Source organism: Apis laboriosa, unplaced genomic scaffold (genome assembly GCF_014066325.1).
Source record: "Apis laboriosa isolate Shangri-la unplaced genomic scaffold, ASM1406632v1 scaffold4_cov146, whole genome shotgun sequence".
NCBI lineage: Eukaryota > Metazoa > Arthropoda > Insecta > Hymenoptera > Apidae > Apis > Apis laboriosa.
Genome location: NW_025223501.1, coordinates 84,798 through 98,290, shown reverse-complemented (window position 1 = coordinate 98,290; position 13,493 = coordinate 84,798). Strand labels below are relative to the sequence as shown.

The 13,493-nt window shown below is 25.0% G+C and overlaps 2 protein-coding genes across 2 annotated transcripts in view; both read left to right on the top strand.

Moving 5' to 3' along the window:
* The window catches only part of LOC122717118, an 8,304-nt gene extending 819 nt beyond the window's left edge, over positions 1-7,485 (top strand). Inside the window, exons 2-8 of the mRNA XM_043940868.1 lie at positions 778-1,000; positions 3,339-3,475; positions 3,870-4,091; positions 4,178-4,360; positions 4,433-4,549; positions 4,881-5,082; positions 5,667-7,485. Of these exons, the coding sequence (XP_043796803.1) occupies positions 778-1,000; positions 3,339-3,475; positions 3,870-4,091; positions 4,178-4,360; positions 4,433-4,549; positions 4,881-5,082; positions 5,667-5,734 (1,152 nt within the window). The 3' untranslated portion in view covers positions 5,735-7,485. The remainder of the gene's footprint in view (positions 1-777; positions 1,001-3,338; positions 3,476-3,869; positions 4,092-4,177; positions 4,361-4,432; positions 4,550-4,880; positions 5,083-5,666) is intronic.
* A 673-nt stretch (positions 7,486-8,158) lies between these two features.
* Positions 8,159-13,479, top strand: LOC122717351 (cysteine and histidine-rich protein 1 homolog). The gene is made up of 6 exons (XM_043941360.1): positions 8,159-8,830; positions 11,514-11,752; positions 11,822-12,033; positions 12,325-12,485; positions 12,564-12,766; positions 12,877-13,479. The coding sequence occupies exons 1-6, from the start codon at positions 8,303-8,305 to the stop codon at positions 12,902-12,904; spliced, it is 1,371 nt and encodes a 456-aa protein (XP_043797295.1). The 5' UTR covers positions 8,159-8,302; the 3' UTR covers positions 12,905-13,479.
* The last annotated feature ends 14 nt before the right edge of the window (positions 13,480-13,493 follow it).

Sequence of the window (13,493 nt, the reverse complement as noted above, 5' to 3'; positions counted from 1 at the left end):
CTCCCTCCTCCTCCTCCTCCTCTCCCTCCCTCCTCCTCTCCCTCCTTTCCTCCTCCTACTCATCCTTCACTCTTTCTCTAACTTTTTCTTTTTTTAACTTTCAAAAATCTATAAAAAAATATTTGTTATAAAAAAAATTTATTAAAAACGATCATGATTCAAATAGATACAAAATTACGCAAACGTTATTTCAATATCTCACTTAGACAATATTTATTGGCTCAATAAAGAAATATTTCTTTTCTTATCTAACACGTTAAACATCATAAAGCCATGGAAATCTTTACTTTATTTCACTTTAATTTTATATTTTTACTGATCATTTTAGCACATTACATATTTAACGTAAATTATCATATCGAAAAGATTTCTCGTAATGATAATAAATGCTACAATTACAAGATCTAACAGATCAATAAATCGATGTGATCACTGATATTAAAAATTCACAATTCACAATATTGTCGTTTAACGTGTTAATCCACTGAGAAAATATTTCCACTTCAACTTTAAAAACTTTAAAAACAAAAAAACATTTCATGTATTAGAAACCAATGAAACAATTCTATAATCACTTCTCAAATAACTTAATCCATTAATCCATAAAGAGAAATACGAAAATGTATTGAAAAAATTAAATTGAACGAGAAATATAACCAAAATTCGAGCCATTCGAAATAGCTTAAAAAAACGAGGAAAATTCCTTAAAAAACTAAACAGCCAGTGGAGAAAGATTGGAGGGGACTGGTCGGCATTGATCATCCATAAACTTTTTAGGAATTACTATCAGATAGCAGCGATGAACGATCGGAATACTGGAATATATCGACTAGAAATGGCCGCAAATGCAGAGGCAGGCGAAGTCGAGCTTGTCCCGGATTTTTTAAAGCTTGTAGTGCCTTTTTGGCTTGTGCCTCTGTATTAGCAACCGCTAGTTTAATTTGGCTGTTCATCGACGTTCGTCAGCAACTCACTGCTCTACGGACCGAACTGGACCAAGGTATATTGCACTTTTAGGAAACGTTGATGGAAGAGACCCTTCTAAAAATGCATTTCACTTCAATCCTCGGACGGTTGACTGATAGAGAGCGACTGCGAGCTGCCGACTTTCATTTTTTTAACTCGTGCTAGTTTCTCCGTCAAAATAGAATAATATTTGAAAAAGAGAAAATAATTTTGAAATAGCGTAGAGGAAAAATAATTTTGAAAAAAATAATAAAATAAAACCGATGGAAGAGTCGACCGCCCGAGTATTACTTCGAAATTTAAATCTAATTTTAGATGCGTGTTAAGTATGGGATATTTTTAATATATATATATAGAATATTTATAATATACAGGGTGTCCTATTAATCATAGCTCGAAAAAGAATAATTTTATTTAAGAGAATGAATCGAAAATACATACTTGGAACATAACTTCTTTATTTGAAGTTTTGTTTTCAAGTTTAAAAATTTCTCGAATATATGTGAATTTAATTAATTTATGAATAATTTTACATGTAAAAATAAATTGAAATAACATTTTTTGTTTGGTTTTTTTGTTTTCGTAGAAATCAAATTAATATAAAATTATTCGATTTAATTTAAATACTCGATATTTTGGAGAATTAGATATATGCGTATTTACATTTTCAAATTTGATTTTCTAAAAAAAAAAAAAAAAAAAAAAGATGAGTCTGAAGAAAAAAATTATATCTTATTTTTTATTTATTTTTTCATTTTTGATTATTTTTCATTATTTTATAAAATAATCTTCTGCCAATTATTAATTCGTATTCTATCGAATACGAATTACTTTACAATTTTTTAAATTTAAAATTTTTTCAGATTTCATATAGAAGAATGATATTCTAAATATTTATTTTCGATTTCTTCACATTGTAACAGATTAGACATCCTATATATCTTATACGCGACAAATATTATCAATAATATTATATAAATTTATTATGTGAAATATAGACTAGAAATTGACCTCAATTTGTATTGATGGATTGTAGATAACCGGCGAATTAGAAGAATTAAATTATTTTATGTGGAATCTTTCATTTTTATTTTCATTTTGTATTTTATGTAATGAAAAAATGTATAGAATTCTATTTGTATGAAATATGTCGTATAAAAAAATGTAATATTATTATATTTAAATTAAAATCCTACAAAATTAAATAAAACCAATTCGAAATATTAGATAACCTATGATACCAACGATACCAACTGAGGATTACAATTAATTGCTTAAAAATTGAATAATTTAATTCAAACTTTTTTGAGTTACCTATGATTCAATAATATTTAATTAATATTTAATATCTTAGAATTTAAAAGAAGAGAAAACAAACTTTTAGAGAAACAAGAAATAATTCTCTTGGATGGAAAGAGATGAATTGAATCAAATTCTTTCCATTTAAGATTAATAATGAAATATAATAATGTTTTTCGATTTTTTTAAATATCTCTTTTTTTTGTTTTTCTCATGTTTTATTTATACATGTTTCATAAATTAATTCATTCGTAATCGAGTTCCAGAATAAAAACGCGCTTTGTAATTTCCTTCTTCTTCTTCTTCTTCTTTTTCTTCTTCTTCCTCCTCTTCTTCTTTTATGTTTCTTTTTATCATTTTTTTTTTTTTTTAGCTGATTACCTTAATTTGTTACTCGTACGTGCTTATAAGATCAGCTTGATAGCACGACGATAAGTAATCTCATAATACGTGATCATGCTGTACTAATACATTTAGTAACGGAGTAAGATTATCACTTCGATATATTGACAAATATTGGATTACTTGATGTTATTTATTGGATAGAAATCGTTTAATATTTGTATACGTTCTCTAAAGTTTTTGAGGATAATTTCAATGTAATTGAGAAAATTGATTATTGAGTATGATATTATATGATACTATTTTTCAGTTAAATGAATTATTATAATTCTTGGAATATTGATATATTCCAAATTAATATTAAGTCAAAAAAGTACCAGTTATAACTTAATATTAAATGTTGTAGTTAGAGTTAATATTAATATTAAGCCATTGAAATATGTATGAAAATTTAATAGAATTTAATAGAAAATTAAATTGTGCTTGAGTTTTATCATTAATTTATGCTTTATGTACAAATCAATAATATCTCAAATATTGGATAAAATTGATAATTATTTTAATCCTCAAAAACTTAATCAATTTTAAAACATTTTCCAGTTCGATTTTATCGTTATCAATATCTGTTTATGATGAAATATTCGATTACTTCAATTATGAAATTATTACGTATGCTTATGTATGTTTTATTCGTGAACAAAAGAAGAAAAGAAATATCATTTACATTGCAGTTATTGCTGGTAGCGAAGGTGTTCCTGACGCTCTGCAAAAATGTCATTCTCTGTCGAGAGATCTTCAAAACAATCAGACTACTATTTTCATGCATTTATCAGATCTCAAACTTCAAATTAATAATTTTACGACGCAGGTAAATTTATGGTTTTTAATAGAATTATCCATTGTGTCAATTCATAAATCTATGAATCAACAATTTCATTAATTATCTTTAATTTAAATAAAATTAAAATGAATATTATGTTTTTTATTATATTACTTTCAAGTATTATAATATATCAAATATTATATTCTATTGGAATTAAAAAAAAAAAAAATTCATTAATGATTTTTTTTAGTTTTTCATTAATATAATTAAATATTTTCATTCTTAATTTTTCTTTAGATTATTAATTAAGATAATATTTATATTGATAACTTACACAAAAATTTATGAATTGACTCAAGATTCATTTAAAACTATTATTATGTGTTATATATGTGTTATATATGTTAAAGAATTCTATTTTTTAAAATTTGATCTATAGTTAGCAGTCATTCAACACGATTTGCATCGAGTAGAAGAATGGTTTAAAGCTGATCCAACATTAATCAACGTGCCAACAGATTTAAAAGCTCTTTCTAGTAGTGTGATGTCTTTTGGAAGCCAAATAGAAGATCTGCGTGCCACAGTAAAAACTCTTAAAGAATCTAATGCTAGGGTACAAGATGTTCAAACCACTATGCAACAAAATATTACCAGTATCAAGGTTTATAAGCAAATTATTCATCAAATAATATTATAATATATCAAGAGAATTCTAAATATTATTTCTTTTCTTTTTCTGTATTGTAGAATACGATTACAGATTTGTCAAATATTACACAAAAACCTCAGATACTGACCACAAATGAGACAAAAATAAAGACTGATCAGTTGAACGCGGCAATCGTACATTTATCTGATAATTTGATGAATATAAATGAAACGCTGTCGAGATCGGTACAATGGGTGGCGGAGGATCAGAAGAAAGACCATGTAAATATTTGAAAATAAATAATAAGTGAAAGTTATACATTCTTTGATGGAATAATTTGATATGTTTTGCAGGAAACGTTGGTATTACTTCAGGAGACTACACAGAATGTTAGCATGAAAGTGATATCCTTGGAGAGAGAGTGCGTGAAGACTACTATATTAACTACTGTTATGAAATTGAACGATGAAGTATGTATATGTTCCATATAAATAGAAAAAAAATTGTTTAATATTTCTAAAGGTTATATTTATTAATAATTCTTACGAAAGATAATGAAAGATTATCTTCAAACAGGAAATCAAATAATATAATTCTCAAATAATATTTATTTGAGAAGGTTATTACTTAAAAATAATTTAAATATTTTTTATAAATTTTTTTGTGTGATTACTTTTCAAAATATTTTTAGAATTCTTTACAAATTTTAATAGAAATTATTTTTTTTCAAAGATTATAAGTTTTTCAAATTATTATAAGTTCTATTAAAAATTAATTTTTAATTAATTATAAATTTTATAGGTAAATGGAATTCTCACAACTAATATTGATCTTAGAGAAAAAGTGAAACAATTGGAACAATCTTACGATAGTTTAAAAAATTCCACAAACTTAATGCTGGCTGCTATACCGGATATCCAAAATCAAAGATTAGATATTAAAACAAAAGCTTTCGAAGAATCAATCGGCAACGATGCGACTACGGAAAAAGATCATCGTTTAGGTAAGTCGATTCGTTGAACCATATTCGTTCGTTCATTTTAAATTTAAAGATCTATTGTACAGACGAAATAACAAATATTTGACTTTTTTATTAAATATGTATATGAGAATATTTTTTATGTATTTACATATTTATTGGATATTTGCGAATAAACAAATTGCTTTTATTTTAGTTTTATTTTTATAGTAAAATGATATATATAAGAATGAATTTATTTTTTAATTATTTTTTAATTATATTTTTTTATATTGTATTATATTAATTTTAATTTTGTAAATATTTCACAAAATTTTCACTTTAATAATTATATATTAATAATTATTATTTCAATAACTATTTATAGAGATATTTTAAATTTTTTAATAAAATTTTAATATTGTATGAAAATATAGTAAAATTTTCAAATTTTTAAATTATTAATGATAAATTATTTTTAAATTAATAAAAAAAAATAAAAATTTCAAATAATTAAAATTTCAAAAATTCAAAAAAATTTAATTGATAAAATCTATTCATCTTATCTTTCTTTATAGATATAATTGAATATTAATAAACAAATGTCAAATTTTTTTCTTATTTTACAGTTCTAGATGAGACGTCTATAAGAAAGACTTCATCAGATAAATCGAAACGTTCAAGAATGAACCCATAATATATTTCTAGAAAAATTTACAATGCAAGAATGTATGGACGAGCTTTTACTTTGTAAAATAGCAAAAAAAAAAAAAATGTACTTTGTTTTCCGGGGAAGAGCGCAAGGAGATATTATGCGTGTGTATCTTGTAAATATTAAATATATTAAGTATGTTGAGAAATTCCCTGTGTATACACTGATGTTTTACATAAGTATCGCCTCAATTTTTCAATCATTTGCATTTATTTAAGAAAAAGTTTTTTTTTCTTAAATAATTACAAATATTTGAAAAAATGTGACAACAATTGCAAGGGATATTTGGTATAAAGAGGTAAATTTATGACCTGAATCAAGTGATCTTTTTTTTTGTCCCTATTTGTGCACAGAATAGTTTACAAGAATTTTTAAGTGAATTATTCTATTATCAAAAAAATTGAAAAATATTAAAAATTGAACATGATTTAGATGATTTAGTTATTCATAAATAAGCAATAAGATATATGTTGAACCGTCTAATATCATCAAGATTTAAAAATAGATTAAAATTATATTATGATAAATGCCAATTTTTAGAGAATGCCACGGCCTGTATACGGCTATCTGAATTTATTCAGATATACCATCGAAAAAGTACAAAGAGTGTTTACACTTGTTCTTGCATTACAAAATACAAATGAACAAATAAAAAAGAAAAAAATTTAGGAAGCGTTTATTCGCACTATTATGTCCACTAACGTAATCGCAATAAATTTTTCTACTCTTCTACTACTTATAGTGAAACATAGTCTATCAATTTTGCCAAATGTTAGGAAAATTCAACGATTGCAAAAATTCTATATATTAGCGATCAGTTTTTTCATTATTCATAGATTATTCATTTTTTTAGTGTAATATAATGTACAGTGTTCAAATATAAAAGTGTGATGGAAATTTGTCCATGTTGCACTAAAAATTTCATTAGTTAAGCAAGATACATTTTGTAGAATTTTATATTAAAATTAACAGAAAGTATTACAAAATAGCAATGTTATACTTTCATATTTGTTTATTTGTTATACAGAGTAACCATTTTTATCATTTTGAATTTTATCTATAAAAGGAAGTTGTAAAAGATGTTAAAATATTTTTCAAATAAATAGGTAGATATATTAAGAACATTTCAAGGTTATTTAGAGCTTTTTTAAATGCTATACAATATATTTTTTGTGTAAAAATATAATAATATTAATTGTAAAAAAAGATATATAGATGAACATGACTTTAAAATGACCTTGATAATTTCATCTTTTAATCTACATTGTTTTAACGTCTATACTTATTTCCTTTGAACGTATTTCTTAATATACGTTCATTTGTGTGTAGAAATCTAATGGTTTACTCTGTAAATCGACACAAATATATTGTAATTCGTAAACGATTCATAATTAGAATTATTATATTTTAAACACGCAATAATCTAATTTTCCTTATCTAAAAGTCAATATATGTTAATTTTCGACTTTTCTTCGTTTGAATGTTATATAATCATTCTCGCATAGTCATCGAGTGGACTGTAGCGATTGCGAATATAATTGTATATTTAAACGAATGTTTATCCATTCTAGTGAGGAATGAGAAATAATGTATTCATAAACAAAAAAAAGTTCATGTAGTTTCGATTCATGTGAAAAGGTTGTATGAAATCAATATGAATTTATAAAGAGAAAGACAAAACGCGTATAAACGACAATACGTCGATGTGTGAATAAAGAATTGATTATTCAGATTCAGTTATGATACTATTCTTTATTCTATTTCCTATCGTTTATTAAATATTATTATTTTATGGTTGTCTTTTCATCTCATTACATAATTTAAAATTAAATAATAAATAAATTCAAAACTTACACAAAGATAATTAACTATTCTTCGAATTTTGTCTTTGTAATGTCTTGAACTTAATTTAAACGAAATAAATTTTTTATAAATATTATTATAAGCGTATTATAACATAATAATGATAAATTATTATATATCTCGTATAATTTTTTGTAAATAAATATTTATAACAAAAATATTTAATTGCACTTTGAATTTACATTTTCAAAATATTGTATATAACTAATTTTATTTAAAAATAATGTATGTGTGATTTCAATTTTTAAATTAAGATTGAAGAATTTAAATTTAGATTGACTTAGATATTTTTAAAGGTTATATAATGATATAGATATATAATGATAAGAAATAAAATAATAAATAATAATTTTGTTTAATTTTATAAAATTTAATCATTTAAATTGTAAAATAAATATTTGTCAAATTATAATATTTTTTGTTAAGATTTCTATCATATATTTTGAATATTTATACTACATATTCATTATCACTTATATACATTATTAAGAAGAAATTAAGTGAAGATTGATAAAAATACCTTTCGATATTTACGATTTTCTAATTTTCAAATATTCGAAACGTCAATCATAAAGCCGTATCAACAGTATGCAGTAATTAATCCGAATGAAATCAAATTATTTCTTTATAAGAAGATCAAATGATAAGGTTTGAAAAATCGTATCGAAACAACAATCGCAAAAATGCTAAATGGTAACAAATTCTAGGAACGGTTTATTCAAACAGTTAATTTTAGCGGGTTCCATTTTAAAAACAAAGCTATTTCTTTCTATTTTTGTAAAACTAATTAGTAAAATAATTGAATATCATGAAAATTTTTACATGTTTTGGCTTTTAACCTTGAACGAGACATCGACCGATTCGATAACATTACGAACAAGTATCGGATCGGTGTTGTCCCTATCTAGGAGACTATTACGTGGTCTGCGTTTGACATCTGCGCATTTCTCACGTTCGTTCGGAGGAAAAATCAAAACAATCAATATGGCGGACCCGAACAACGAAGCTGCATCGTCGAGTAGCGTTTCGGAGCAGGCCCCTACGGCCACTCCAATTCGCGACGATCTTGAAAAAATAGAGGACTTTCTTGAACCAGATAAAAAGCGTCGTAAAGTGTCACGGAACGATGGAAAAACCGAGCAAAAATTGGAACACCGCTTGGGCGGCATCCTTTGCTGCGCAGTTTGTCTCGATTTACCCAAGGCGGCCGTTTATCAGGTAAGTTTCTTATATCTTTCTTTCAATATTTTCTAAGTTGTTTATAAATTTCGTTGGTATGAATTTACAAATGTACGTTTTATCGATCGATATTCTGTGACTTTAACATGCCTTGACGATCGTTCTTCTAACGACGTCGTTTCTTTCCATCCGACATTTTCACCCGAGGCTGATGGGTGACTTCGTCGTTTGCTGCGATATATATATCATACGTACGTATGAATATAACTAAACGAAATGAATACCTATTCTTTATTAATCTTTGATCGCACATTATGCACTGTGACAATTTGTTGATATTTCACCTGAAATAGTCTTTTGTTGTTTTTGATTGTATTTCTCAGCAGTAGTATATATAAAACTCATTCAAGTATATACATACATATACATATATAAAAAGTATTTACGTCGATCGTAGTGGAATATAGTTTATGTTATTTGATGATCTATTATAAGATATTTTATTATTTAATTTTTATACAATCTAAATTAAAAAAATAAAATAATTTTAAATAAAAAGAACACAAAAATGAAAATATATTTTGATAGAAAAATATGTTTAGAAAAAAGAATAGAAAATTTTTAAATTATTATTATTATATAGCTTATCATTCACTTGTTTTTGTAATATATACTTTTTTTATTGATTTCATTCATGTTGCAGTTAAGTTGATTTATAATCAATTATCAACAGCCTTTAATACTACTTTGTTTCTGTGTTAAATTCTTTCTCTCTCACTCTGCCCATTTTTCTTACCTTTTCTCTTAATGATTATAATATTTTTAAATAGTTTGTCCTTACAATAAGATTTTATTTTTTTAATATTACAGGAAAATAATTATTAATAATTATACAGATAATTTTATTTTAAATTTTAATTTTATAAATATTTAAAACAAGTTTAAGTTATTTTTATTATTATTAAAAATTGAAAAATCAACATTGTTTTTTTAAGATAGTAATAATATAATTACAGGTAGGTAATTATATATTTTTCTTAATAGGAGTGATATTCAACATTTGAAAAAACAGATGTATGAAGAACAGTCTTTAATTTTGCTATAAATATTACAATATAAAATTATATTATATTTTATTATTAAATATATTTATGAAGTTGAAATAACTAAATTATGATGAAAAAACATCTTCATATACAACATGCTTTTACAAAATAATTTTTTGCAATGGATTTTTAAAATATTTAGTATTATAGCAAACATAGTGCCTAAGTGTTTTTTCTTACATAATTTGTATTGTAAAAGTGACATTACATATGATAAACATTTATGCATGCATGTAAAATAATTCTTACTATTTATGGCGAATTTTTAACTCATGCGACAAACATACAGTTATATCAAAAAGAATTATTGTATGTATGCATGCCTTATCAATGATCCCATTTTTTAGTAATGTTTATTTACAGAATCTCCTCTGTTATTAAATTTATAGCATTTCATTCTATCTGTACTCTATTTATATTTTGTTCTTAGTTTTCTTTTAATTCTATTGATGGAAATATATATATGTAATATATTCTACATTCACTATTTTCATTAACTGTAAAACAATGGGAAGAATGTTGCGTTTATCCTATCAAAAAAATGCATACATGTAAGTTATTTAGTGCGCTATTCAGCGCATAAATGTACTTTTTATTTTTACTAAGATATACAAGTTTGAACGTTGTATTCATGCATTTGTGAACTCGGAAATATTACACAATACATTTGATTTTTATATATAATACACAAGAAATTTGAGATTTAACTTCATTTTTCTTGATATTTCTATAAAATCAATTAAGAAAATAAAGATAACAAAGAAAGAAAAATTATTTAAGTTACCAAATCTTTATAGTTTTATAGCATATATTATACAATATTTTTTCCAATTATAAAGTATTATGTTTATTGTAAGAAGTAATCGAAATGAAGGTACTACCCAAATATTAGTTAATAGGAAAAAATTTTATTGTAGATCCATGCGGAACTGATGTTTATCAATTATGATTAATAGTGAGAGAGTGAGAGTGAGAGAGAGAAAGCGCATTTCCAGAAAATCTGTATAACATGTATAGTTAAAAAACATTGAACAAAATAAACATTCTTAAAGGTTATTAGTTAGTTATTTCGCATATGACACCCTTTTTCACTTATCCTACGCATCATTATCCTTTTCTCTTCCTTTCTATTATCAATATTGGCAGCATTAAATGACAATTGCTTTTAGCAATATTCATATTGTTTTAAACCTACTGGTCTCACAATATGATTACTTATTATTAATAGTGCTATTACAATTTTGTGTTTCAGGTTTAAAAACATCAAATTATGGTAATATACACGATATTAGTTTTGTTATTCTAGTTTGCTTAATGTTTTTATAAGGGTTGTACATATATATATATATATATATATATATATATATATTAAAAATACAATCTCACAGTTTGTGCAAAATAAAAAATTAAATAATTTATATAAAAAAAATTAGTTCTTTTTATATTTAATATCAGAATATTTATATCAGAATAGTAAATTAAATTTTGCACATAGCTGTACATAAACTATGTAATAGATACAACAGGCAAATAAAATTATTAACAAAGTTAGGATTATCTTCACAAAAGTACAAAATTAAGAATACTAGTAATACATACTGCAACAATGTTCACAGTGTACAAATGGACACTTGATGTGTGCCGGTTGCTTCACTCATGTCCTCGCAGATGCCAGGCTAAGAGATGAAATGGCAACATGTCCCAACTGCAGAATCGAGATCAGCAGAACATCTCCATCTCGAAATTTGGCAGTTGAAAAAGCAGTATCTGAATTACCAGCAGAATGTCAATATTGTGCAAAGGAATTCCCAAGGAATTCCTTAGAACGTCATGAAGAGACCATGTGTGAAGAAAGGTAATTAAGATCAATAAACAGAATTAAAAAAATAAAGTTATATTAATTTTCTTTTATGTATACGTATAGAATATCAAGTTGCAAATATAGTAGAATCGGTTGTCCATGGCGTGGACCTAATCACGAACGTCCAGAACACGAGGCACATTGTGTACATCCGCATCGTTCAGGCCTGGATGTCATGGAAGCTCTACGTGATATCGATGCTCGTACTCTTGAAGAACGTAGGCTGTATGACAATGTCTTTGATCTTTTGTCCTACGAGAAAATCACATTTAACGGTCTGTATCTGTTTCTCGTGTATTAAGGCTCTCAAATTCTTATTATAATATCTTGTTTAGATGAAAATATTATAAAAAATATTTTATTTTGTCTTTTGCTTTAGCAGCAACAGGAACAATGCTTATCAAAATTATCCAAATTAAAATATTATTTATTTAAATGTTTTTATACGTCAGATACCTAAAAAATTAAATAAATTTCTTTTTATTCGATTTTGTTTCTTTCATCATTTTAATAGAGGTATAGAAAATAAAGGATATGAGTTATCTGTAGAATTTCATATTTTATAGATTTACAAATGAAGCCATATCGCACGGACGAGTTTGTTCATAAATTATTTTATGAAACTTCTCGTTTTACGGCGTTTAACAATCAATGGGTTGTAAAAGCTAGGATCAATAATAGTCAGCGTGATCCTACACAAAGTTCAGAAAGAGACATGACTTATCAAGTATGTAGAAACGTAAAAAAAATTCTATAAAAGTATTTTTTTAATATATTTTTTAATATATACTTTTAAATATTACAGTTAATTTTGAAAACAAAAACAACGTATCCATTACCGCTTCATTATTTGATATTGAAAGGACCTTTCGGAGATATGAAAGTACAACCAAGAATACATAAATTCGAATTCACCGATCAAGAAAACGAGAGTCCTTATTTACCTTTACCTTTACCTGATACGGCAGAGTGCAATAGACTGCTTGCTGCAAGAGCTATTAGTTTCAGGTAAGAAAATAAATAATATATATATATAATAAATTTTTAAGAAATTCCCAAGAAGAAAAAGTTTTTAATATGCAAAATCTACTTTCATATTATTATATTTATTATTTCAGACTAATAATGTTTTTGGCATCCAAGTAGTTCCACAAAACAATTGCTGTTATCAAGATTTTATCGAAAATGAATTATAATTGACACAACTTTTTAGATTTAACAGTGATAAGAACATAGATCACACAACGGTTTATAACCGACTATTAGTAGTGTTTAACCGTAACAATAAAAACAAAGATGCTAATTCTACTGTAGTCTATACACATATTACATTCAGAAAAATGTTACACTGCGTTGAAACCGCAAATAGTATGACACAGTTATAGCAAATGTAATTTTCGAAAAATGTAGAATGTTTAATTTTGTTTTTTTATTTTTATTGAGAAATTTCTTTTTGTTAACTGTCTAAAATTCACTTGAGCTTTATGTAAATCATCGTTGTTAGACAAGTGTATTAAATTGCATTGATATTGGTAAATAGAACTATTACACAGAGAACATAAAAAAAAAAAATATTACATATTTCGGATAATTATATTGTCTAAAATGAACAATTTAATGCACATGCCTGTCGACAAAAGCTATTACAGATTCTTCTATTTACTTATAAATTAAATGTTATTAATGTAACATTCAAAATTGACATATTGTAATAGAAAAAAAATTAAATAAATTT